The 26,719-nt window shown below is 40.7% G+C and overlaps 4 protein-coding genes across 4 annotated transcripts in view; 2 read left to right on the top strand and 2 right to left on the bottom strand.

The window, feature by feature from the left end:
• Positions 1-26,719, top strand: part of higd1a (HIG1 hypoxia inducible domain family, member 1A) — a 102,492-nt gene that overhangs the window by 4,017 nt on the left and 71,756 nt on the right. The gene's annotated exons all lie outside the window — the stretch shown is intronic.
• snap47 (synaptosome associated protein 47) lies at positions 11,951-18,817 on the bottom strand. Its single transcript, XM_071521444.1, has 6 exons — positions 18,598-18,817; positions 17,964-18,487; positions 17,263-17,762; positions 16,793-16,917; positions 14,120-14,321; positions 11,951-13,605 (listed from the first exon to the last, which is right to left on the bottom strand). Exons 2-5 carry the CDS (start codon positions 18,458-18,460, stop codon positions 14,175-14,177), a joined length of 1,269 nt encoding a protein of 422 aa, XP_071377545.1. The 5' UTR covers positions 18,461-18,487; positions 18,598-18,817; the 3' UTR covers positions 11,951-13,605; positions 14,120-14,174.
• On the top strand, positions 18,921-21,597 carry jmjd4 (jumonji domain containing 4). Its single transcript, XM_071521437.1, has 6 exons — positions 18,921-19,580; positions 19,697-19,862; positions 19,958-20,083; positions 20,181-20,448; positions 20,820-20,966; positions 21,082-21,597. The coding sequence occupies exons 1-6, from the start codon at positions 19,328-19,330 to the stop codon at positions 21,415-21,417; spliced, it is 1,296 nt and encodes a 431-aa protein (XP_071377538.1). The 5' UTR covers positions 18,921-19,327; the 3' UTR covers positions 21,418-21,597.
• iba57 (iron-sulfur cluster assembly factor IBA57) lies at positions 21,625-24,907 on the bottom strand. Its single transcript, XM_071521436.1, has 3 exons — positions 24,438-24,907; positions 23,089-23,438; positions 21,625-22,330 (listed from the first exon to the last, which is right to left on the bottom strand). Exons 1-3 carry the CDS (start codon positions 24,815-24,817, stop codon positions 21,939-21,941), a joined length of 1,122 nt encoding a protein of 373 aa, XP_071377537.1. The 5' UTR covers positions 24,818-24,907; the 3' UTR covers positions 21,625-21,938.

Here is a 26,719-nt window from a genome sequence, read left to right as displayed (position 1 = left end):
ACAAAATAATGTGCCTGTACAGTGCTGTATAACAACCTCAATCATTCCCGTCTGACAGGAAGTCAGTATGTTATTACTGAGATCATAAAACAGTCCTGAACTTAAACACATGGCCTTTACCCTGCCTGCCTAGCTGGCTTATTGCTGCACAGCAACACAACCGGAAGATACAGTAGCACCACCTGGTGTTGAGTCAAAGGTTAAAAGGTGTTAAGGAGTTTCATCTTCATCAAACTTTTCCTTTTGATAGAAAAACTAAAATCAAATTCTTATGACCAATGTAATGAGGAAGAGAAAAAGTGAAAAGGAAGAAAAACTGTGCCAAAATTGTAACTCCAGGATGAAAACTTAAACCTCTCCTTTTGGACAATTTACATTATACAAAAAACCCCCAAAATAAATAGATCACCTTATCTCATGAGCACCTAATGCTATCAGTGAAGATAGAGCAACTTTAGCTCTTGAGAATTTCAGTTCACAAGGAGCCAGATTATGACAAAGCCGGGTGGTATGAGGGCATCCCCTTGGCCTTTGTGTCTTACGCAGAGAGAGGAGTAGAATGGCTTGTGTTGGCTATTCCACTAGCCAAACGCAGCCAGACACTGAGTTGTTCTGGCATAATTAGAACCTGCTGCAGATGTCTGAGGTATTACCTCATAGCGAAGAACACGGCTTCCCCAGCTGCCTGGATCTGGATTGTGTTCCACTACTGATCAATGGGGAGCTCCCTGCACTTACAGACTCCACTGGTACTGTATATTGAGCAAATCAAGGGGGGGTTAAGATTCACTCTCCCATCAGGCTCTTCGCTGAGCGGGAGCCAGATTTCCCCGCATGAAATTGGCTGTAGTGCGTGTATGAGGGCCTCACACCCAAGGCCGCCCAGGAGAAACTGTTTCCTCACAGATATGGACTTTATTCACTGGGGGCACTGGATTCGAATCTTAAGCACTCCTCCTTGTTGATGGATGCTTCTCCACTATATCCTCCTATTGCGAATATACACACACAATCACTAGAGAAGCCAGTAAAGTGACTGCTTTGTAGTATCAGATGTGAAAATGTACTTGGAAAGTGATGGGTTCTCCCATTGCAGTTCAGCATGTATTCAGAAATAATTCCTAATAAATGATTAGATTACAGCATATAAAATATCATTTTAGGCATAAGGCATTGTGTGGCCGTTGTACCGGCGCTATTACATCTATGTGCACTTCCCCAGTGGCATCGTATAACCAGACTCTCAGAATAAAATCATGTGAGGGACAGGCCGGGGATCAAGGCAGTCTCCAAGGTCTCCCAACTGCCTGAATCTAAACTTAAGGTCATTCCTCTGCTGCTCGACCAATTATGCACGCACGCAGCTCTGCGGATTCTCAGCCAGACGCTTTGGCTGAATTGTTCCAGCACATCCTCCTGTGGGTTTACATTGGAAATATGGGCTGCCAACGACTGACATTTTTTCATCAACCACCAATACACAGAAGAAAGAGGGGAGGACAAGGTACGGCGCTAGGGATTGATTTTGCGCATGCCAGTTTAGTGGCTGTCTGATATAAAGTTGCATTGTGGCTGGGGTTCGCTACCTCTTTTCTTTCCCTTCCCCTTTCTTTTCTTTTCTTTTCTTTCCTTCTCTTTGCTTTGCTTTGCAGTAATATTTCTATGTCACTTTATAGCTGGAAGAGCAAAACTTAATCTTGTAATGTGATTCTACATCTGAATATTGAACTGGGACAAATTACAGGCATTCGTCAAAGTTCAGTTATCCTATAAGCGTACACATCTGTGATTGGGAAACTAATTATTGAAGGGTATTCAATGACTTTTCACTGCCAGTATGTCTAAAACATGAAGCCAACGTGTGTTAATAATTTCCGTATCTCCGAGGAAACGTGTAATGACTTACTCTCTGATACTTTCTCAGGCATGTGAACGCTTTTAGTTGTCTGAGTCTTAGTGTCATTGACATCAGGCGCATATTTCTAGACACTGTTTGGCGGGGTGAGTCATCTGATTGGTCAGTATGTGTGTTCCATAACCCCCGCTCCCTGTAGAGAATCCCATTACAAGGAAAACGGCGGTGATTGTTTTTTGTGATGGGAGGAGGGATCGAGATATGTCAAAGCACAGACGCACACCGTGTTGGAAATTATGAGGAACACCTCAGTGTGTAAGTGATATTAATGACCAGACATAACTAAAGAGACTGCTGTGTTATTTGTGACGTCAATCCAGCACAACTGTCAGAGGTGCGCTTCTGATTTTCAAAATACATGCACAAACCTCTTATCTATAACACAAATACCTATTAGATTACACTCTCATATCTGGCTTTCATTTCAAAAGCTTCCAGTAACTTGATCAGAAACGGCAGGAGTCCAGGGACCATTTGTACTCTATAAAGTACTGAAGAACGTCATCACAACGGATCTGAGACCAGTTTTTATGGTAAACTGAGAAGGTCATGTGACTTGTGAATAGATCCTAGATCAGCCCTCTAATTTTTGGCAGATTCATGAATACAGGCTCAGGGTATGATGAGTGAAATTGTCACAATTAATGGGCATCATGCAGCGATCATTTATATGCACACAGTTGATCCTGGACAAATGTAAGAATGTCCTGGACACATCCTACCTCTCTACGAACTGCAGCGTTGGTTTGGATAAAGAATGATTCATTTGAGTTGTTGCTTTGTCCTCAGTTTCTAGCGTTTGTTCCCATTACTTTTTTTTCTGCAACTGAGTTTTAACCGATGCTGCTGAACCCAATACACTTTGTAAAATTGGTGTGCAATGCCTAAGAATGATTCTCTTGATTTTCATATTTGTATTTGTATTTGTATACTTTATTATCCCCGTGGGGAAATTTGTCCTCTGCATTTGACCCATCCTATACACACACTAGGAGCAGTGGGCAGCCGCAGCACAGAGCCCGGGGACCAACTCCAGTTCTTTTGCCAGTGCCTTGGTCAGGGGCACTGACAGGAGTATTAACCCTAACATACATGTCTTTGAGAAGAGGAGAGAAGTATTGCTCCCATCAATGCAAGGCAACATTACTGTCAGGAGGCAGCATTTTTTGTCAAATAATTGGCACACAAATTTGCTCTCACAGGTAAGAGTTGAATTTCATTCATTTCATTTCATACTGTCATTTTCAAGTAAATATTTAGGTGACATTCAAGAGGATTTTAAGAAACAAGTCTTGCATGAGGCATACATACAGTATATATATGTGAAGTCAAATCCACCAGTGCACAAAAAAGTTAATTTCAGCCCCCATTTAAAAAATGGACATGCTCTGTTCCTATTGAAGGCCCCCAGACAGACTGTGTCCATTTTGATTTATGGAGAGGAAATAGTTGCGTTCTCCTTGCGGGTGGGCCTGTAAAACCCATGTCCCCCTCACTCTGGCCTGGCGGCCTTGTGTAAGCTGCAGCGTAAGCCCAAATCACAGGAGGTCACCATCCCCAATAGTCAGTTGCAAGTCTTAAATTACGGCTTGGTCACTGCAGAGAAATATTCCCAGATGTAGCTTCAGTTTGAGGAGTGAACCAGAGAGAAGACACTTGATCACCCCAAAAACTCCAAGGAGGACGGACTGTATTTTTGCGCTCCATTCAGTGGACAGAATGGAGTGAATCTCTCGACCGCTGAGAGAAGGGAGAAAGAAACTGGCTCTGATTAAAGCTGGAAAATCTATTCAAATAGCAAATAAAATGCATAGCAGTCACTTAGGCTGATCGTCAAGACAATGAACACGGAGAATTCGGCTGTTATAGGGAGTAATGTGTGAATAGGTTATGACATATGAATGTAATAATAAAACCAGACATAGTGTCATAGTTGAACACTCATTTACTGCTTCCCTGGTTCTGAGTACCTTTTCTATGGACTGTGAAAAAGCAGGATGTGTCCCGTGAATTCCCATAATCGATGCTGGTTATTACCTCCCCCAAGACCTCGAGGAGAATGTATCAGCAGCAGGTGTGCACATATAAAACCCATTCTGAAATCACAGCATATGACTTTGCAAAATGAAGAGACCAAATAACTTTATTCAACACCTGGAAAAAATTATAATAATACAGCACAGTGGGCATATGAAACTAAAACAATCATCCAAGGAGGTTAATAGGGGTCTATAGCCATGAAGAGAAATATTATCGTAAAGCGCTCCAAACCGGTTCAGATGTCGTGCGTTGCCGACAACAAAGGAAGTCATTTTCCTCAGGATGATCAAGTCCAAATTACTGCTTACACAAAGCTGTGACATCTATCTTGGCCCAATTGTCGGTGAGACATGATGTAATTGCGATTAGGTGGTTGGTTTTGGTATCACCTCAGAATAATGTTCTCATGCCGTCATTGAGCAATGTGTTTGTGTGCTCCTAGGACCACGGACCCTAACGGGAGGAAGCCGCTTAATAGCTCTGTAACTGATCTAACAAGCTCAAAATTTATTTTTCATTTTCTCACAAAGGTCCGTCATATCTCTCCGGAAAACAAATTGTGAGGACCAAACTAATAAATTCTAGTTTTTATACATCATGAAATGTTAAACCCCTATAAATCAAGTTAACAAACTTGCGACAATGGGTGTGAGCAAGTGACCCACCAAAACTCTGGTGTTTCACTTATTGGAGTTCCACTGGAGTGAATTTAAGCACTGTGCTTTAAGTACAGTGTATACTGTATCTGCTGCACTGTTATGTGATGTACAAACTGGGTTTTAATTTACTGTATCAATAGAAATGTAGTCTTCTTTATTCAGACCTTGTCCAATTAGTATGAAAGTGAATTATCCTTTCTTTCTGATCCACTACTGTTTAAAATCCATACAACTAATTCACTCCAAAGTAGAAGTTTGCCTGGTATGTTTTACTCAAAAGTGGTAATGTCAAGGTATGGCCTGCTGTAGAAAACTGGTTGTGGTGGCCCATGCAATAGGTCCAACAGTACAAAAAACAAGCAAAAAACAAGCCCAAAAAACAGAATTTAGATGCTTTCCTGTCAAATATTTCATTGTATCCTTGGAATCTCATTGCTTGCACTGTCTGATGTTTTACTCAAGGAAACATCTTGAAATAGAGATTAGGATTTGGTCCACATACCAATCACTGACTTTTATTTTATCATCACAATCATGTTTGCTATGTAGACTAGATTGTCATGTTATTGTTATGATCTTCATAACAGATTATGTTATTGTGTAAGAGGTCATACATGGCCTAATGTACAGATTGGTCACACTCTGAATGTAGCTCATAAAATACCTAGAAACCAAAAACACATTGCTGTATAATAAATATCCATTATGTATGGAAGTTCCCATCCAGATGAACAGTTGAAACAGGTGTGTATAAGATGAAATGCCTCGGGGGATTTGGCTTGAGTGATAGCGCAGTAGATCCAAAGCATTCTTTTATATTACTGCTCTTTACTTTAAATTAATGCATGGACATTGCAAAGGCTTAATATGATCATATTAGAATAGTCTTCAGTCACTTAACGGGCAGTGGGCCATATGAACTACACGTCAGCCAGCTGTCCATTGAAAGGGAAACTGTCATCACTGTCATCCTGTTTGCAGATGTAAGCAATATTTAATGATTTACCCCTCTAATTTGGAGATTAAAGCTCACCACTAATGACAGAACACCGCGGTAACTTATAGATCTCCCCGGTCCAGAAAACCACAGGGGAGGAGAGGAGGGAGGAGAGTGACGCACTTTGTCATATATATAGACAGGGTGATTCCACCTCTCTCTCACCAGAATGGAAAGAATGTCTTGATAGATCCACCCCATCAAACACACACACACACACACACACACACACACACACACGCACAGACAGAGAAAACAACAAAAAACTCGGCATAAGATCATAAAATTAATGTGCAACCATTCAAGGAAATACAAAGCTTATTAAACATATGCATTTCATTACAGTCATTACACAGTTATCAAATGAAAATGTGAGGCAAATAAAGAATTACAGTCACCGTGATGCAAATAAATTGACATAGTATGTTTGTTCAGCATCCGTCCCATACGACAACAATATTGCTGCATAATTGTCAGTAATGCTATGACATAATACAGAATGCGTCAAAAAAGGTTGACGCAGGCTGCAAAAACAATGACATAATATCCTTGTGCAATCTGCTAGCACTCAATTCTGACATGAGATGATCTAATCAAAGCACTTGGCATTACTTTATTATTACCACCAATGCAATACTGTGACGTCTAGCGGCCAGCAAGATGGGAAGTGTTGGGCTTTCATGTGAAAAGTTGTAAACCTGTGTCTTCAAACCCAATGTTGGCTTTTTATGTTTGCACACAGCATCATAATGCCAGTATGTCATGGTCAGTTTATGGTTAAATGGTTCATGATGAATGACAAATTATGTTGCACTATGAAACCAAAGGCTCAAAAACTCTGAACCACCATATAACTCTATTGTCCCAGCTGACCTTATACGGTCAGACGCAGTCTGAGATTGTTTTTGGGATAAAGTTGGACTCCTCCTCAGAAGAAAAGAACGCAAATATTCAATGTTTCTGACTCTCAAAACATTGGTCTACCACAGGTGCAAGTTTTCCATACCAATTAGCAAGTGCTCCACCCACAAATTTTCCATCAAAATAAACTGGGAACACATAAAAAATGCACATTAAAATGGGAGTGATTGTCTTTGATATTCAATGCTTTAATTGAAACCAGGCCGCAGAATTACAGAGCTCTGTTTTGACGGCTCCATGGTTTCCATCAGTAAAAAGGGGATTCCTGACTGATATCCTGAGGAACACTACATTTCCTTTAGAGGAAAACCAACCAATGTAGCACGTCATTGTTTTCCATTAGCTTCATGGTCAGTCGGCATTATAGTTTTTTTTCTACCTGTAATGGACACTGGGTCAAAGGTTCACACTCTCCTTCTGTCTGCCACTCACACATTTTGCACATAAGTTCAGTAACCACCTCACATATGGCAGGGCTGGGTAAACATCTGGTAATCTTTGTTTCAGCTTCTCAATAGCTCACCAGGCTATGGTCTCTCTGTGTGTACTCAATCTTCTCCAATTACATAGTTGCTGGCGGCTCCCCTGAGGTTACGTGGACAAACCATTTGGGATTGCGGAAGGAGTTTCCACAAAATAGGTGTTGTCCAAAAATTCCTTGCAGTTATGGAAATAAACCCACAAAAAGAGAAAGAGATATAGAGACTGGGAAAAATAGAGAGACAGGGAGAATGAGCATGTGTGCATGCCCAGTGTTGGCCCAGTATTTGGGTATTTGGGTATGTCTATCCAGGAGTTGTTTTTTTTCTTTTTTGTCTTCAAACTCTATGATGAAGTGAAAGAACTCTAGTGACAAAATCCTTCAATAGACATTCAAGTAAGAACAGACAAAAACAAAGAACATATGGGAAGATGGAGTGAATTAGGGCAATATACATCAACAAATGTCTTTGATTTCTGATGATAAAAACCTTTTAACAGCTGTTTTGTTTGTCACTGTGCTTAGGGAAAGAGCATATATGAATTGATGAACTCTGAAAGAGTCAGGGTTACAGAGGTTTCACTCTGTTCCTAAATTAAACCCATTCTAAGCCCAAAGATGGTTATAATTATTCTTTCCGTTTATGGTTGTATTCACTTGAGAAGTCACAGCCAATGGTATTAGGCTGGCGGCTTCCTTTTGGAAGTTCTTAAAAGCCCACGTCACAATTATTCCAACCTGACCTTGCTGGTCCACACCCTCATTACAGGCCAAATCTATTGTCCTGGCACAGTTTGACATTGTCAAACATGCTCTCTGCATTCTGTTGATACAAACCTGTAACCAATTCTGTCTTTTAATTCATTTGCATTTAAGAAGCAGTGCATCTGGACAATGACTTCACAGGTCCCACTGTCAAGGCTGTTCTTACCATGCTGGCAGAGAGCCAGGCGAGGCTGCCGGCCCAGGCTCCTTTTCCCAAGTCCCACCCAGACGCTGCGTGCGCCGTCATCCTGCTGAAATGTAAACCCCAGATTCAGCTGTGTTTGTTATGGTTGCACCGGCCCTCAGTGAACACACAACGCTGTCACAACGTAGCTATAACAGCGGGGCAATATTTCAACAACAATCTATTTGGTCAGCTGCAATTACATCACTAGGTGGTCAAACACATAAGTTTGCAGGAATGATAATTAGGATTATTTCGCGGGCACTCTTAGCAAGGGAACTACACACAGTTCTTATTTCCTAACACACCTGGACATTCAATACAGAAGTTTAAGTCAAGTACTTTTAAGTATGTTGTCACAGTGTCTGAACTTGACCCCACTGGACTGTGTTCACAGGAGCACCATCATTACTTTGCTCAGTACAACAGCAGGGCCTTCTATACAGCATTGTCTCTTTTAATCATGCAACTATAAACAATAGTTTAGATTGAATAGTAGCGTTGCCCTTCAGATCACTGGCCTGCTACACTAATGGCTATTTACTTTCCAGAGAAAATGAGTAACCAAGACAGTCTATTTCTATCCCGAAACAACCCCAGTCTCAACCCCACGAGGTGAGAGGGGGACACATCCTTAACTTTAATCCAACCGCTGGCCCTGCAGACCGAACGCTAGTGCAACAACCTTAGGGTCATTAATTTTATTCTCTGTCCTCATGTCAGTTCATGACTCAAAGTCACCATTGCTAATTTAGAGAGGACCTAATAAGAAAATATTAAATCCATAGCCTGTTGTGTGCGACTGGCCCAGCAGCAGAGCTGGGGGTCTATGCAGCGTGGCATCACTCGGGTGGGTAATTTATTGTGGGAGCTAAGTGTTTCCATTTGCAGCAAGAGCCACTAAAAACAGTCTCGCTGAAGGTTTCTGGGGGGCCCACTCGTAAAAGTACTGATGCGGTGTGAGCTGGCTCCTGGCCTGACAACCTGTTTGGGGAGCTGTATAGATGGGATTTTAATGAATACATAATCCAGTCATCACAAAAAGGACTCCTCACACTTGCCAAAGGTACACTTTTGACCATTGTGTTTTTATTCACCCGATGCAGAGGAGTGTGATGCATTTTTAGTAGAGGTTTCTGAAAGAAAATAAGACCTGCAAAGACATTTCTGTTGGTGGTTTCCATTACTATGCCTTCTGTAAATTTCCATATGCAAGGATTAAAATGTGGGGCAGACCTTTCACTTTAACTCATGACTAAGACAAAATATATGACCTTGAGTGCAATGAAAGTGAAGAAATGGAGAAAGAAACACTGATTGATGGATGGATGTTAGCTCTGCAAATATAGGACAAAAATGTATAAATAAACAAGTATATTGTATATTTATAAAGTATTTATTACCCAATGCACAGCAAAATATCCCAGTTGATAGCCATGTGTAAAAAAAAATTACTTATCTTCACAAGAAATAGAATAGTCAGAATGTATTTAAATAGATTTTTGTTGTTGTTAATCAATTAAATCTCACTATCAGCAACTCATTGCTGCCCTCTACTGAATCTAATGACCACAGGGATCCTATAAGAGATATTTCTATAAGGAGTAAGTCATTACAAATACTAATGTGGTATGTTGTAAGGTATTTATTTACATATAAACAATGCATCATGATTGGTAGTCTCAGATCTGTTTCACTTTTCTGCTGAACCTGTCTTTAATGTAGATCTACATGCAATACAAGTAAAAACATTCAACAAGGTAGCAGGTAATACAGTATGCTTATGATAGACAAACAAACCCTTCAATAGAGTTCAGGTACGTTCTAATGTGGAATTTCACCTGGACTTGATTTGGCCTGAGACAGATACTACTGTATTAAGCCATTGCCCTAAGTTTGGTTTGGCTGCCTAGCTGTTAACTCTGTCGGACTGAAATGAGAAAAGTAAGTTTGTGAAACAAAAGCCAGAAAACCAAAGTGCACCTCAAAGACCAAAGAAAACATAACAATAATGATATCATCATGCTGCTCAGCATCTGGGAAAGTACCATATTATCAGCCATACGGAGGGCATTTTTGGTTTGACTGAACAAAAAAAAAAAAGATTTCAAGATTTCAACAACATTTTTCCCCACAATGCATGAATGAAGAATGGATAATCCCTATGAAATGAAAAGAGTCAAATGTTATAAGTCCACAGCTAAATTAATACACATCTGTCTGTAGAGTAACAATGATTGCTCGCTAAAAGAGAGAATAATCTCACATGGAAATGTCACTACTCTGATAATAACATTCAGATCATAATCATAGCCAAAGACTAATGTTGAAGTGGTGTGTCATATCACTTTCTGTGGGAGACTGCATACGCCCCCCCTGGTTGGACTCAAGCACCTTCCTTCCAAGAACGTTTTCTCCCAGTTCTAACATTAACCAACAGGCCTTATTTCCTGAAACCAGAAACTCCCTCAGCAAAAGGAAACCCAGCAACACCTGCACCAGTAAGAGGCCAGCCAGGACGTGAGTCAAAAATCAGGCCATTACACTCAGACATGGTCTAATAGTACGCTGGAAGTGAAAATATGTATTTCTCTGATTTCCAGTTAATAAGTTTCAGGTCTACTGCAGATCAACAACTCCTCATGAATTTAGATGGGCAAGTGCTGATGAATATATACTGCATGCTATCAAATTTATCATCGAATAAATACACCAGCTGACTCTAAAAGATCATCAAGGATAATCAATCAAGTGGGTTATATAAGCAATTCCCCACAAAACACACAATTATTTCCTAGACAAGAGGAGGGAAGTGATTTAATTTCACAAGGATGTTACAATTAAAATTGAGAGCTATTTTCCTGAGGATGACAAATCTAACTTGGTTTATATTACAATCACATGGCTCCTTATTTTGGAGCAGAGTGCAACCCACATGTGCCCTCACATCCCACAAACTTGAGCTGCTTTTTCCCAGCGAGAGTTGATTGATTGGCCATCAATTGAGACACGCTCCTCGAATGAGAGCGGTCACCGCAGGACTATCAAGTAAACAGACTTGGAAGTCAAGGCCAACAAAATCCCTTGTGTCTCCATACCATCCGTTAGGAAGGCAAAGCCGGATCTCATGTATCTGTGGTCAGACAAGACCGCCACCACTTCCTCGTATTGCAAGGCTGCTTCAAAACCACGCCAGTATGCACTCTATTTCCCTAACCTTTTTTAGGGGTTGGAATTCACATAACCATGTGGTATGCTTCTGGAGTTTGGGACTTCCAAAAATCTGACTGTTTATCACTCAAATCAACAAAAATAAACAGTCCACAGTGAAAACATATTCAACCATAGTGGAAGATCTTTCCATAATGTCATATCTAGGCATCACTTCTGTGTTATCCTGTGCTTATATGGTTTGGGTCTCACATCTTTCATGGTGGGCTGTGTTTAATAGAAGTGATAAGTTCATACTAACTGGGACCAGACTGTTGAGCGAGGCTGTCGGTCTTCTTTCAAACCCCTTTATGTAAGGCTTCTTCCTGATTCATAATTGAGAGTACCCAACCGTCTGCCAAGTCAAATGAATCTGGTCCACTGTTGACACTGTAGTCCCCCCTCGTGTGAAAGTGGTCCGACAGCGGTGGTCAGCACATGCCAAGGTCCCGGTGCCAACAGGATGTTATAATAGCAGGCTAGTTTACAAAGCAAGCCACTTCCATGCAACGGCATGCACGGCAGCTGAAACAGTAAATAACTTCCGCTTCTAGTTTGCATGTGTTTTGATATTCTCTATGACAATTTGTCACATGGGAGCCTTGTTATGACGGGTGTTGCCTATTGCCTCTCGATGAAGATGTTGAGGCAATAACACATTTTTCATGTCAGTGTTAGCAAAACAGAGGTCAAACAAAATACCTTCAAATGACTTAAAGTACAGGGATGTAGTGTGCCGATGATATTATCGTTCATCAATTTATTTATTAATGAGGCATTCAAAAATGGTACAGTAAAACGTGAGTAAACAGAGAATCAAATAGGAAAAATTGCAGTGGTAAAAAACATAAAACACAAACAGGAGATGCAATTATTAATTTGTGCAGGTGAGATAAAATGTCAACATCTCAAAACAAAGACACAAAGTCAAAATAATAAACAAAGACACAAACGGACTGGATAACAGAATCTAAGTGACAACAGGTCAGGACACAGCATGGTAGAAACAATAGAATAACAATAAGATCCATAAAGTGCCAAGGGAGCTAAAATAAAGTTAAAATAGCCGTAACACAGGAAATTAAATCCTAGGGGGAAGTCAGTGTGGTAATGAGTGTGAGTGTGTGTGTGTGTGTGTGTGTGTGCTTGCAATAGTAGACAAGTAGGGAGAGAAAGAGAATGTGTATGTTGAGTTACTGAGGCAAGATTTCAAGCGATTTGGTTCATCACACAGGTTCTAAGACTATATATGAAAAAGCTGAGGGAGATAGTTTCATTGTCAATGTGAATCTAACTTTCCACGGTTGAGATCCTCTATATCTTATGTAGAACTGATGGTGACTAGTAAAATACTTAGGAAGGTGCAGCTAGTGTTGTATGAATTTGTATGTATGAAATTTTGAAGGACATGGGAAGGGATTCTGGTTGACTTATGTATTTGAAAATAAAATACAGATTTGATATACGTATATTTATGTCGTCGATATTAAGTTGACAAAAGGGTGGTGCTGAATAATCATTCGGTCCTGCTACTCAAAGAGGCTCATCTAACAAACCTCTTATCTATTCTCTAAAATATGGATCCTGAGGAGATTGGTAGAACAAGCAATATATCGGGTAAGCGTAAATCAAACTATAATAGTGTTAAAAGACCAAACCACTAATCTTGATGATTTTCTCATCTAATCTGATGATAATTTGAGACTTCAACCTTTTACTGCAAACAAAGTATATATGTTTCATCAATCATTACTTCTAGGAATCTGGCTGATGAAAGGTAAACTAAATATTTTCCAGTAGATAAATGGGCATTTGTTTTGCTGCATTTCTTGTTTTTTGCTATAAAAATTAAGTTGTATTTTTTTTATATGAAAGATAATTTGCTTAGCTGTAACCATTTGCAGATTATTCTTTCCTTCAGCAGTAAGAGAAGTTTTATGTGTCAAGGTAAGGTTGGTATCATCAGCAAAAAGAACAAGACTCAGGATGCAGCACCCAGGTCATTAATGTAAAACAAGTTACAGATATTTCAAGTTTAACTAACAGTTCATTACAAGTTCACAATCATAACAGACCACAGTAAAATTACAGAATTACAATATATGTGCAAGTCCTTTACAGATAATACAGATTTATAACAACACCAACCATGTTGGAGGTATCAATCTCTAGCAATACATATACATTTGGACCATTTACCATATAGTATTTACTTTTAAATAATTAAGGACAGAGAAAATGGGTGTATTGTGTTCTGTGTTTTTAAAGAGTCCCAGGACTTAGTTGCACATTTTCAATCTCTCCCTCTACACTGATAACGATAGGACATTTCCATTTGATGCAATACACAGCAGCAATATTGAGACATGCAACACTTCAAGCCATAGGGAAACTGTGTCCAGGAGGGATAACTGACACCTGGGAGCTGTGGACCTGAGAGAGAGAAGCATTAGGAGAGAAATTAAATAAAATGAATCAGAAACTGGGATGTTAATGGCATTGGCAAACTTAATCTATCAGTCTATTACTTGCAAATTCACTTTAACAGAGAACCTTCCCAGCTTACATCTCTTGGAATATTAACATTTTCCGCTTGTGTGAGGGCAATCTAGTAGCTATCATCTAGTTATTTGATGATAACTACAAGTTGTTGTATTTATTCAAAACAAACCACTGTTACTGCTGCCGGAAATGTGAAACGCATCACTTCCTGTACGCCAGGGGATTTGTCCCGGAAAAGACCTACCCAGCAGCGGGTGTTCCGAACAGCAAATGTAAGAAATGTCAAAGCTTTCATGAACTGGGTAACAGTTGAATCACTACTGCGTTATATCAATCAGCGATAGAGGGCAGCAGAACGGACATTTATGTACATGAAAATGTTGCGGATTATTACTGTAATGTTCTGAAATTCTACCAATCCCATAAGGAGAAGGAATAAACTTACAGTGCATTTCTCAGGAGTGACATGTTGACCGCGCGCGTCTGTTGGATTGTCTGAGCTAGAGCAATCTTTTCATGCGGCAGGTGTGCTTGTCTATGTGCATGGTGGCCTGGTCCGTGGAGCTGGTCAGGACGTCCAGAGCCTCGTCTTGGCGCTCCAGCTCCGTCTCCGCCTCCAGAGCCAGGTTCTTCAGCTGCATCAGCATCTGGGCCCAGACACACACAAACAAACACACACACACAAACAAACACACAAGCAAACAAGCGCACACACATACACACATAAAAAGAGCATGACAAACTATACATCATTAATTTGAGTACTTGCACACCGGCCCTCAGTGAACTTGGACAAACAAGGAGCAGGCCACAAATAAAAGAAGAGGAGATTCAATATGGAAATCTACAGAGTATGGGGGAGCAGTTGGGAGTGTGGACCTGGTGCTTGTGGACCATGTGTGGAGAGGTGTAAAGATGGGGTCAGTGAGTTAGAAAAGGGAGTGCGCCAATGGGATAGAGAGAGAGGAGTAGAAAAGAGTGAGAAGTCATTCTATTCACAGTTCTCTCCCCCTGCCTTGGCCACAGACAATGAGCAGCTGCTAAATGTCTGCAGACAAGACGGCAACATTACAATTCAACACCGACCAATGATGCAATAGCGGCTACTCATGTGGCAGGTATATGATGGTTATGATTTCAAGTGTATGATACTTGAGAATATGTTTGAGGAGAGAGGTCTTGGCCCGTCTGCTGGGCTCATTGATATCAGACGGACAATAACGTTTGTTTTCTACTTTCACCGGGTTCAAGGAATACTGCAACTACATCTGCATGGTCCAACAACTGTGTATGTTATGGTTGATGGAACAACTTAAATACATCAAGATGTGCCAAGCAAAACCTAATAAACACTCACTCCAAACCCCACCACCGTGGTTTCTAAACTAATATTATGTTATCCTACACATGCTCACACACACACATTGACATTATGTCAGTTTTCACTGGCGAGTAAACGCGGACATTGCAGCTGAGCACAGGAACTGCTCCAGACAGCAGTTAGAAAACAGATAGTATGTCAATACGCACCGAAGAACAACTGTACTCAATCTCCCAACTTTGTAACTTTACAATTTAAACTGGGATAATATGACTGAATCATGCCCAGCAGTTACATTTACAGGAGTTCTGGTGTGTCATAGAAAAAACACTAAAAATGACTATTTTTAGCTGCTGCTTATACAACGGCTAGAGGACTTAAGTCATGTAGAAACCCCCAAAATTAAACATTTAGGCTAGATTTAATATAAAAATATATGAGCTAAAAATGCCTGTGTCATGCGCATGAGTGGGGTAATTTCGAAGAACTTTAAGGACTGTGAATTAATACACAAATAAATGAGATTTAAAAAAAAAAAGGCTTTATCAGACTTATGAGTGAAGCAGTTTCTAGGAAATTGTTAACGACTAGGAATTTCCAACTTCAAACGATAATCCTCATTTGAATATACTTGGACAAAGGGGGATATTTGCTAAAGCACTTAGGGCAGGACGTTAAACTGTGAGAGCCTCTCTACAACTTGCCTGACTGTAGATTCTAATCTTGACATGAATTACATTAAGAGTAGGGTGTGTGCAAAAGTGTAACATTAAGTCAAAATTGGTAGCCTTTGAAGTTTGAACTATTACAGCTTATCAGCAACAGACAATACAGCATTGATATAGAAACAATAGACAAGCAAAACTGCATGACTGACCCAGCACTGTCACTGCTATGATGAATTTGTTTGATAAATGATTATATAGACAAAAACGATCGAACGAACGAACGAAAAAAATATGTTGACATTGTTATAATGTACAATAATTAACTAAGTATCAGTTAAAAAGTGCCTACAATGCCTCATTCAAGATAGGTTTTATAGGTCTGTATGATATAGTCTTGGCCCCAGTTAGTCCTAGTAAGGAAATATTGGCATTAACTACTGTAGTCAAGATTCAAACTAAATATGTGATGTTTATGTAACCATGGTCTAATGAAGAAAGTTGTATACTGAAAAGGTTTTGCACAAAGTATCTTGCTCTAAGCAACCTGTACTGGTGTGCTAAACAAAAAAATATTGTGAGAATCTGCGTCACTGTATAGTCTTGCCACCATAGACCATGCCTCTAACCCTGCTCAATGTTACAAGCTTCTGAATGGAAAGACTTTGTACAGTCTGACCAACTAACTGACCATGTCTCTTTCCCTCTCTTAAACCCAATACAGACTTTGGTTTGTGGTCTCACCAACTAACATTTAAAACATACAGGATGAAAAATAAAAATCATTATGCTGAATTGTGGTTTGGACTGGAAATAACGTTCTCTATAACATTCACTGTTTTTTTTTTTCATTTTCACATGGAACAGAGCTTATTTTCTCAAACTTATTGTAATGACATCAGTTCTACACTTCATAAAACAACTAACCGTCAAAATATGTGTTATTGAAACTATAGGATAATTTACAGTAACAGACAGCCACAACACAAACTGAGGCAAGTGTCGAGCAATTTGTCGCCCGTAGACATAACATTTGTATTACCTGCCTTGTACATACAAATATGAACAAATCTAAATGTATCAACAGTGCAAGTCATACATCGACACGGGCAGTGGGAGCCATGGACCTCACCTGTTTGAGTTCCTGGGCCTCAGCCTGACTGACAGATGGCTGGAGAACATGCACCTGCAACTGGGACAGCTCCCCTGCTGGGACCTCCACTGGGAGTTCAGTATCTTGGCACCTCTGCAGCAAACCTGACTCCATGAGCGGAGATGGGGGGGGAGGAAAGTGCAGAGTGCATCTGTTGTTTATGAGGAGGCCAGACAGTAAACTCAAAGTACAGCAACCGGGGCCTTTAGGGTGAATTGACTCTTATCAAAATGCATTTCTTTCAAGGAAACACACCTAGATGCTTGCGCAAAAGTCATGTGCTTGAAATGTTTTTACACGTGGTTGCACACTGAAAAAAAAAAAATGCAGAGGTAGAAACATGGAGCTTTACTGCCACTTGGTGGTCAAATTCATAATATGGTGCAGTGCATTAATTACACAACAAGGAAACAGCACAGTGCCTTTGTTGTAATATCTATGTTCCTTACCTTGATTCCAAACTGAACCCTCTGTGTCACACGGAGATGAGGCTGGAGTCGTCTTGAAGGCGGTGTATTCGCTGGTGTACTCCACCTTCTTTTTGTACTGCATCTCCATCACTGACATCGCCTCTGGCATCTTGGCGGACAGGAGCCGGTAGCATATATCTGGCTTCCCGATAAACCTCTGCCTAACGCTGATCTCGTACGGGTTGTGCACCCTGATCTCGTCCACCTCGTTCCGTTCGAAGCGGTGAAGGAGCTGGTAGGTTGTGTCTCGCACTTCCAGCGAGGACACCAGCACCAACAAGCATCCGGGCTTCAAGTCTGAGTCCCCGCCTTTGGACACCACGGCCGGGACGCTGGCGATCACCTTGTTCCTTCCTGAGCCCTTCCCAGCGGCGCCGGCGGCAGCTCTTGCAGCATCCTCGGCCTTGGCCTCCTGCTGAGCTCTCCAGGGGAGTTTACCAAACGGCCACCAGGGAGGAGACTCCAGTTCTGACAGAAGTCTGCAGACAGAGTAGACAGGGATCAGGTCACCACTATTAGATTAGGTGTATTTTGTATTGCAGCTATGAGGTTTTAGCAGCTAACAAAACATTTAGGCAAAACTATACAGCTACATAAAGACAAAACATGAATTAAGAACATATATTCCAAACAAAATGTGTTCAAAATGGCATCCAGTCTGGACATATTTAGGTAAGTACTTGTCAGCCACGCCCAGATCGGAGTCAATCTTTTCCAGCCCCTGCATCATGTTGTCAAACTGCTCTCCCTGGTGGCTGAGGACTCTGCCCGTGTCCTCCAGTCGTCTCTGGGCCCCGGCCACCAGGTTGATCAGCTCTCTGCCTTTGGACGGCTGGGACTCGGCCCCCTGCGCCTCGGTGGAGGGAGACAGAAGGCGCTCTCTCCAGAAATGCTCCAAGACGTTGTAAACCACCACCCTGTTGGGCTTCAGTGAACCAAACCAGTGCTTCACATTGCCCTGTTCGAGCACCGTGAGGGTGCTGAAGATGAAGCTGGACGACTCCATCTTGATCTCCATGATCCGGGAGAGGCGGAAGCTGGCTAGACTCTCCTTGCTCTGGTCAGAGGTGAAGCGCAGCGTGGTTCTGGTGAGGGACAGGGTGCCGTTCTCCCATCGTTTCTCACTGTTGATGTAGTAGGAGCCAGGCCAGCTGTGGATGGGAACGTCCCGGCTCATTTTGGAAGGAGTTAGAGATGCACTCACCTAGGAGAGGGACAAATCAGCTCCGGGATTAAACATTAACCATCCACATGCAGCCACTGTTACATTTCATCTGTTGTATTGACTCATCTCTGTCTAGCTATTGAACATACTTTGTTTACAGTATAATAAAGGATCCAGGCAGCAGATTAGCTCAGCTGAGCCGTCAGTTTCAGTTGTGAAGAAGCAGCTTACTGTCCGGCTGACCACAATTATAAGAGTGCGTCATTATAGTGCTATGAAACCTCTTAACAGTTATCACTTCACCCTAGTAAAGCATAACCGCCCCACACAACATTACTCGAGTACATTATCTTGTTCGGCTGAGCGTGATGTTACTCACTCAAAACAGTATTGTTTATCACGGAAGTGACGTGTCGCGGGTGTACAGTAGTATTTACTGTCCGACTAGAAAATTATGCCAGCAAATGTTAATGACTAAAAACTAAGGTTTTGTAAAGATAAACGGATTGGAAATAAGATAATTTGTAGTTTTAGTATTAATTAAGTAACAGTGTTAATATAGGCAGGTGTCATATGCGTAAAATAGAAGAAACAGTAACGTTATAAATTATGTCAATCGTTCTTGTATTTTCCCTGCAATCATCGCGATGAAATCGTATGGAGCGACCTGTTGTCAGAATATAAATATTGCATTTTTAGCCTAACGTTAGTGTTTGGGCTTGAATAAGCGTAAAATTGGACAACAAAAGCGGAATGAGATGCATAATCGAATCTCAAATCAATTAGCCTGCTAGCTTTTAGCAACAGTTCTTGCTACCCAGACAGTGACAGCTCAGCTAGCTAGCTAACTAGCTAGCCAAGGTTTTGTTTACCATCATCATGGACAGCGAATCATATCACACTTGCTGCAGCCTAGTTAAAATACCCAGACAATCGTATGAGCAGTTTTGGTCCTCACATTTTGTGGACTACATTGACAAGGAGCTGAGCTATTCTAAATTCTTCAAGAAGTACTTACTTCCCAACCACCCATGTATGTTTTCAAGAAGGTTTACTGAGGACTGGAAGTGTAGAAAACAATGGGTGACTGAGGAGGGGAAACCTAATTTCCAGAAACTGCTGCAAGAGTTTGGTAAGTAAAGCTTAGTACTAATGTATTAACTACCACACATTATTGTCAATGCATGCAACTGATGAATGGCATTCATGCAATGAATGTTGTCATGTACATTTTTTTGTTCATTACAGATGAGGCTCCAGTTCCTGTTGCAAACTGCAATGCAAAGGAATACAATGCAAACCCCAAACAAATTATGCCTTTTAAAGAATTCATACACTACTGGAAGGAATACATCCAGAATGGCCACTCATCACCTAAAGGATGTCTCTATCTGAAAGACTGGCACATGTCAAGGTCTCACATTAATACTGTATTACTGTAATACTTTTGTTTTTGTGTATAGGCATATACCTGTAATGTACAGTATTGATTTGTTTTTTTTACTACAGGGACTTTCCAGAACACAATGTTTACACCACACCAGTGTTCTTTTCCTCTGATTGGCTTAATGAATACTGGGATACACTTGAAGTGGACGACTATCGGTTTGTCTACATGGGACCCAAAGGCTCATGGTATGAAAAAGTCAGCGTTAATACAGCCCACAGTAGAAATGTGCACCAGCTCATTATTTCTTTCTTTGTACAATGACATGCACTTTCCTGTCACTAGGACCCCGTTCCATGCAGATGTGTTCCGCTCCTACAGTTGGTCTGCAAACATCTGTGGCAGGAAGAAATGGCTCCTGTACCCCCCAGGCCAGGAGGACTTTTTACGAGACACTCATGGCAACCTCGCTTATGATGTAACTTCATCTGACCTTCGAGACAGAGGCCTTTTCCCACACTCTAATGAAGCCTGTCAGCCTCTTGAAATTATTCAAGAGGCGGGTGAAATCATTTTCGTGCCCAGTGGTTGGCACCATCAAGTTTATAATTTGGTAAGAACTGTAACGGTAATGTTATCAACTTCCAGGAGAGCCGACAAATTCTCATTAACAAGTAAAAGGGTAATGTTTGATCCATTTTGAACTGCTTCATAGGTGGTAGCAAAATTACATCAAATGCATAGTTAAGATTCATCCTAAAACAGAATGCACATTATATTCTTGTGAACTTGGACAGAATACTATAGACTGTGTACATTTACATCCACAATTTACATAACATCATCTACCAAATGCATATGTTATGGCATATGTCAGAATTCACGTCCCTATTGGACATGTGATTTTTTCTATGGATGTAAAATAGTGTGTTTTATTGATGTGAACAGTTTATCATGATCCTGACTTATTTCCCTGTCTTGCAGGAGGACACCATCTCCATTAATCATAACTGGCTGAATGGCTGCAACGTTGACATCATGTGGCAGTTCCTTCAAAACGAGTTGTCTTCTGTCCAAAGAGAGATAGAGGAGTGGAGAAACACCATGGACTCATGGCATCAGCACTGCCAGGTACTGTAGGGAAAAGACTGCATAGTCTACATGCTGTCTAGAAATATGCTTTTATCTTGAGTGTATACAGTATTATGTTTATGTAAGATAATTGTTTTGCGTGTTTCTTTCCCAGGTCATCATGAAGTCTTGCTCTGGTATCGACTATGGGGAATTTGCCTCGTTCCTGAAAATCATTGCTGACAACCGCATGTCTTTCCTGAGCTCGTGCTCGTCGGGGGACTCCTCTGATTACCCAAGGCATCTCTCAGAGACCCTCGCCACACTTGGACCTCACCATGCTGCCTTTGACCTACAAAGAGTGGCTCATATTCTCGAATGCCTTCTCTGCAATGAGGACTTTAAGCGGCTCGATCATTCAACACTGAGTTCACAACCTGAAAGCATGTTGCAGCAAATTCGAGACACCATACAGTCCACAAGAGGGCAGCATCTCCTTTACCAGGAATAGAATATGTTCAGTAGTCTCCCTGGGATGTAAACCTAACCTGACAATGGCTTGAATAAAAACTGTGCCAATTTGTGTGGTGTGAATTAGATGTTGATAAAGGTAATACTGCACATTTGGTCTGAGATGTATTGCAGTCTCAAATGTGGCTGTGAATGTGTGGAAATTGAATTGAAAGATAAAATGGGAAAAAAAAGGGTTTCTGGATTGTGTTTCTGCATATTTATTTAACAACAGAGCTATATATGTATATCATGTTGAACAGTTACGTAGTACATCTGTTAACATAATGCTGAGGTAAATATTAATTTAAAATTTGGGAATAATCACTGTAACAGAAAATGTTACTGCAAAAAAAAAAAAAAAAAAAAAAAGCAAAAATGGGAAAACATTCTCAAATGTGGATTAGTGCCAAACAGCAGGAAGGGCAATGACAGTGTAACATACTTCAGGGTCTTGTCTACTAGAAGTCTGTCACTTGTGATGCATGTCACATTTTTGGGAACAATAAAACATTGCCTTCTTCACTTAGTTTTTAAGTCTTTAGGCCACCAGTCTGGCACAGAGGCCTCGAGTGTTACTGTGGTGTCGTCAGACGATTTGAGCGCCAGCACCTCTTTGGAGTGAGCTATGCGGATTAGGCTCAGACCGAGCTCTCCAACTCCTGCCCTGTGTTTCCCAGCTGCCTTGCCCAACTGCGTGTGTAGCGAAGCTCCTTCCTCGAGGTCTTCGACTGGAGCTGACAGGCGCACTGGCATCAGGCGTTTCCGCACCACCCCGGTGTGATGAGTCCTGGCTGTGAGCTCCTGGCCGATGTAACAGCCTTTGCTAAAGCTGATGCCCTGCATGTAGACGAGATTGGATTCTAGCGGGAGCGCCACGCCAGGAGGAAGGTCCTTCACTCCCTCAGGAAGCCCTAGACAGCAATGACAAAAATGTTTTAAAAATGTCACAAAATTTCCCAAGCACGTGCATACTAGAAATGGGACAATATCACGAAATTCAATATATTGCAATACAAAAATGTGACAATACGCATTGTGGGGCAGAAAAATTAATTGCGATATTAGCTACATTTTATTCTGCTGTGGTAATCACAAATGAGATGACCCATCACAATTTCACAAGCTCTCCAACAAAATCATATTATTTGCACTTTGTAATGACATTTTTTAATTGTTGTTTACATTCTAGTAAGCCAGTTCCATTGCTAGAAAGATTTGTGGCTCAGAAATGAACATAATTCTGCACAGTCTGTTTGTTGTCATTGAACCTTTATTACCTCTGCCAAGGAGGTTATGTTTTCGGTGCCGTTTGTTTGTTTGTTTGTCTGTTAGCAGGATTACGGAAAAACTACTGGCCCAATTTTCATGAAACTTCGTGGAAGGGTGTAGCATGGGCCAATGAAGAACCCATTAAATTTTAGAGTGGATCTGGATCCGACTCACGAACAAGCAATAATAGCACGAACCTTGGCGGAGGTCTGCGCTCTCCGAGTGCCCTTCTAGTTTATTACATTATATCGTGGTTGCATCGAATCGTGAACCCCATATCACACATAGAATCGTATCATGAGAGAAGCATATCGTCCCATCTCTAGTGCATACAAAACCATACTTCTCTCCACATGCCTCTTCTAATACAGATGTACTCTAACCTACTAATTGGTCTTACCTATTGCATAGCGATGTCTATGATACTCCTCTGTGTCACCTTGCTGACACGATGCAATCATATCCAAGGGGTCAACTTGACTGTCCAGCACCAATCTCCAGCCCATGGCTTCAGTTCGAGGATCAGCCTCCCATACCAGAGCTTTTTCTGGGGCGGAGATCTCAGGTTTACCCACCTCTTGACCTGGGGTGTTCTGCTGGGGGAGCACCGCCCACACAGAGAGCTCTGGACAGGGGCTTAAGGTTACTTTCCGGCGGAGCTTGTACACCTTCAAGTGTCTCAAGATTGAGTCCTTTACCGTGCTGTCACACTCGAGGAGAACACCGCACCCTGCCTCTGCTTCCTTCAGACTGAAAGGAAATACAGCAAGTGAGAGCCTTATTCACCCTCAGATACTCTTACAGTTAGATTTCATCAATTTGTGATGTTCAGTGTGTTGCAATTAACTTTTTTGTGTACCCACTCTCCCTCAACCTGCCTCATCTACTTCTACTTCAGTTACAGATTTCCTATGTTTCCCACAATGACTTTGAACAACCCTCAGAGAACGGGCGTGAACCTACTGCTTTTAATCAAAGGTGGGTGTATGAGCATATATAACTTGGTAGCCAACTATGTGCTGGTGGCCACTTCCGGAAACACTTGGCCAAATCCAAGAGATACACTCTTGGATACACTCTTGGATATGATATTATAACAATATAATTTTTAGCTTTGTACATTTGCAATTGTAGGTGGAGAAATTATCTCTGTATATTCTACAATGGATTTCTCCCTGTATGATTGTTGAACGCCGGCACAAAATTGTGAGTCTAGAAAGAAGCCCTTGCTCTTTTATTGTGAGGAACTGACACCAAAACCTGATGTTTACCATCGATGTTTTAGATCGCTGAACAAACACTCAGCTCAAACACCACTGGTTCTGGGTAATGACCAGACCCTTTCACCCTAGCTACATCTACAAAATAAATACATAAGAATAAATAACATTAACTGAATGGGAGGTATGATGGGAAGTTATCCATGGAAATGAGAAAAATACATCACCAAACAACAAAATGGACCCAGAAATCCAAGGTACATCACTATAATAGCCGTTTTATGGTGGATTTCTCCTTTAATTTGGCTTAGATTAGAGTCTGCATGTGCTATGAGCCAAACTGTACACACACTCCTTTCCATCCCTGACATCTGCCACTGTAATGATGGCATGGCAGCTGCATTACATAGATAAGTAAGTGGCCACACCCACATGTTTACTGTACAGTTAACTATACTAAAAAAAAGTGCTGACAACGTGGGTAAAAAACCCCACAACTGTTCAAAAAATAATACCAAGTGTGCAGTACCTGTACAACATGATGTCATATAGTGTTCTTCCTTGCACGTTTAGCATGTGTGAATACATGGCTCTGTGTTCAGGCTCTTCAAATAAACCCATGTCGTTGGTTATAATCCCTTGAAGAAACGGACTTGTGTCTTGTCCTTGGATTTTGAACACGGTCCTGTGAGGAAGGTTATAGCACACATACTGTCCCGGGGCGTTTCTACCCGCCTCCTGGCTGTACTTCTTCTTGATGTGGAGTCCAGCTGAATGTGAAACACCAGTGAGTGAACATACGGTGAAATACCGACCGGTGTATTTGCTAGCATGACGCGCATAAACACCGAGCCGGTTACTGTAAATAAACGCTCCCTTGGCGAAACACAAAACCCCCATATTATACATTAGGACGAGTGTATAAATGGAGCAACTGTGTGGATACTCCGCTCGATAACGACACTGCTACATAAGATAGGACACGGGACTTGACTTCCTCAGCAGACACTCCATTTTGAAGTCCCACAATGCATTGCTCGATAATATTGGAACACGTGGGTGACCGAGCAAGAATGTTTTTATTTTGCTCACTCTTCTTGCTGCGCACGCTCTTAGTTATGAGGGTTAGGGTTAGGAGTTTTTGTCACACTAACATAGAATGTGTGCTTTTCATCTAATCCACAAACAACAGAGGTCTGTGCACTTTATTCCAACAACTTCATGTTTTTATACTATATGTTATGCCTTATTGGAATCAATTTATTAGTGATAGAAATTGAAATAATGTGTGGATATTGCCTGACAAATATTCACTTGTCAATAAGATCAAAGATATTTCCTTTGAAATAATTCATGAATATAATCCTGCCATCCACACCTTAAAAAACAGATAGAGAGAGATTGATGTAAACTGTAGCCTAGCCTACCTTGTGATATTCACACAAACACAACATTGCATTGATACACCATGGGCAATCATTTTGTGCTATTAGCCAATTGAAAATGTTCTAATAGAAACAAGAAGATATATTTATGTTATCTCTTGATGGCCAAATTTCATAAATGTAAGTTTACAGATTAAAAAAACTTAATTATATTACTTAAGGATATTGAACAATTATAGGCCTACATGAATGCTATCCTACACTGTTCTAATAATAAAGGAGAAATTGATAAATATGGGTCTTTCCTGGACAGCCTGGAAATGGTTAAGGTTTTAGTGTATATTATGATATGTACCCCTAGTTATATTGAATGCATTCTACATATAGTGATGTTGCTGAAGCTACTTTTCTGTTTTTCTTGAACACAGAAAAAAAATAAATATATATATATATATATATATATATATATATATGAAATAAATGAACAATAAATAAATAAATATATATTTCTGCACACTTACTGGGAAGTGAAGTGTTCAGAGTTTGGCAAAGGTGTTTTTGACACCTCGGATGACAGTCCTTTTAGGCAAAGTCTAGTCTCGCTTGGCCAGATATTTCTCCACAGCACCAGGCCAGATATACTGTGGCATTTATATCAGCCTATAAACTCAAATTTGAGCAAACTGAGTCAGAAATTACCATAGCCTATGCATTAAAAGCATTTCAATTTGCATTTACTCTTGCACAGCCTGGCTTGCATCTGTGTGTGACAGAGAACGAATGAGAGAAAAATAGAGAAAATACCATAAAGCAAGATGCCAGAGGTTTCAAATAAGTTTATTTCTTCATGAATAAAACACTGGAACAATCTTAAAAAGTTTGAGGCACTTTGGAATATGATAATAGTGAAGGCAGGATTAAGTGTTACTATGAAACCACTTTTAGAAACATACTGATTCAATGACAGAAAACATAAAATGCTCATCTTCAAGACATAACATGCCTAAACATAAGATAAATGTCGAGCTAATTGAATAACTAAGGATGGGTCTTCTACTGTAGCCTATATGTATACTGTATGTGCCCATTTGTAAAGCATGCATTATCTGCTTCAGATTACAGAAACTATCAGTATTTAGTTTACAAATATTCAAATTTTCAATACAGTTCACTTACCTTTTCCCCTTCAAACATGTCCCTGCAATGCTTTGAAACGTATGGAACAGATAAAGGCTTTGCACTTACTGACTTAAGATCATCCCACAGTGCAGATCTTTACTACAAGAGCCTCTAGTGACACAACCCCATTGCACTATTTTCCTCAAAATATTTCACTTGTCATCTGCTTCCAGCAACACTCACACATACTACATCCAAAATACTTCTTCAAATATTACACATGCATCTTTCCCAAATATCGTATTAA

Source organism: Centroberyx affinis, unplaced genomic scaffold (assembly GCF_046629955.1).
Source record: "Centroberyx affinis isolate AG114_WGS23_722 - 3 ecotype Tasmania unplaced genomic scaffold, CSIRO-AGI_Caff_v1 ptg000888l_1, whole genome shotgun sequence".
In the NCBI taxonomy this organism is placed as follows: domain Eukaryota; kingdom Metazoa; phylum Chordata; class Actinopteri; order Beryciformes; family Berycidae; genus Centroberyx; species Centroberyx affinis.
This window is presented reverse-complemented; position numbering and strand designations above follow the sequence as displayed.

Bases quoted from the DNA above. Each gene is read 5' to 3' on its own strand.
- snap47 (XM_071521444.1), bottom strand. From the start codon at position 18,460: ATGAGCCGGGACGTTCCCATCCACAGCTGGCCTGGCTCCTACTACATC. The intron at 16,918-17,262 runs GTAAGGAACATA...TCATGGAGTCAG, and splicing joins GGGTTCAGTTTGGAATCAAG to GTTTGCTGCAGAGGTGCCAA. The intron at 14,322-16,792 runs GTGAGGTCCATG...GTCTGGGCCCAG, and splicing joins AGGCCCAGGAACTCAAACAG to ATGCTGATGCAGCTGAAGAA.
- jmjd4 (XM_071521437.1), top strand. From the start codon at position 19,328: ATGGACAGCGAATCATATCACACTTGCTGCAGCCTAGTTAAAATACCC. The intron at 19,863-19,957 runs GTCTCACATTAA...TTTTTACTACAG, and splicing joins AAAGACTGGCACATGTCAAG to GGACTTTCCAGAACACAATG. The intron at 20,449-20,819 runs GTAAGAACTGTA...CCTGTCTTGCAG, and splicing joins ACCATCAAGTTTATAATTTG to GAGGACACCATCTCCATTAA.
- iba57 (XM_071521436.1), bottom strand. From the start codon at position 24,817: ATGTATAATATGGGGGTTTTGTGTTTCGCCAAGGGAGCGTTTATTTAC. The intron at 23,439-24,437 runs GTACTGCACACT...ATTTCCTTTCAG, and splicing joins TATGACATCATGTTGTACAG to TCTGAAGGAAGCAGAGGCAG. The intron at 22,331-23,088 runs GTAAGACCAATT...ATTGCTGTCTAG, and splicing joins TAGACATCGCTATGCAATAG to GGCTTCCTGAGGGAGTGAAG.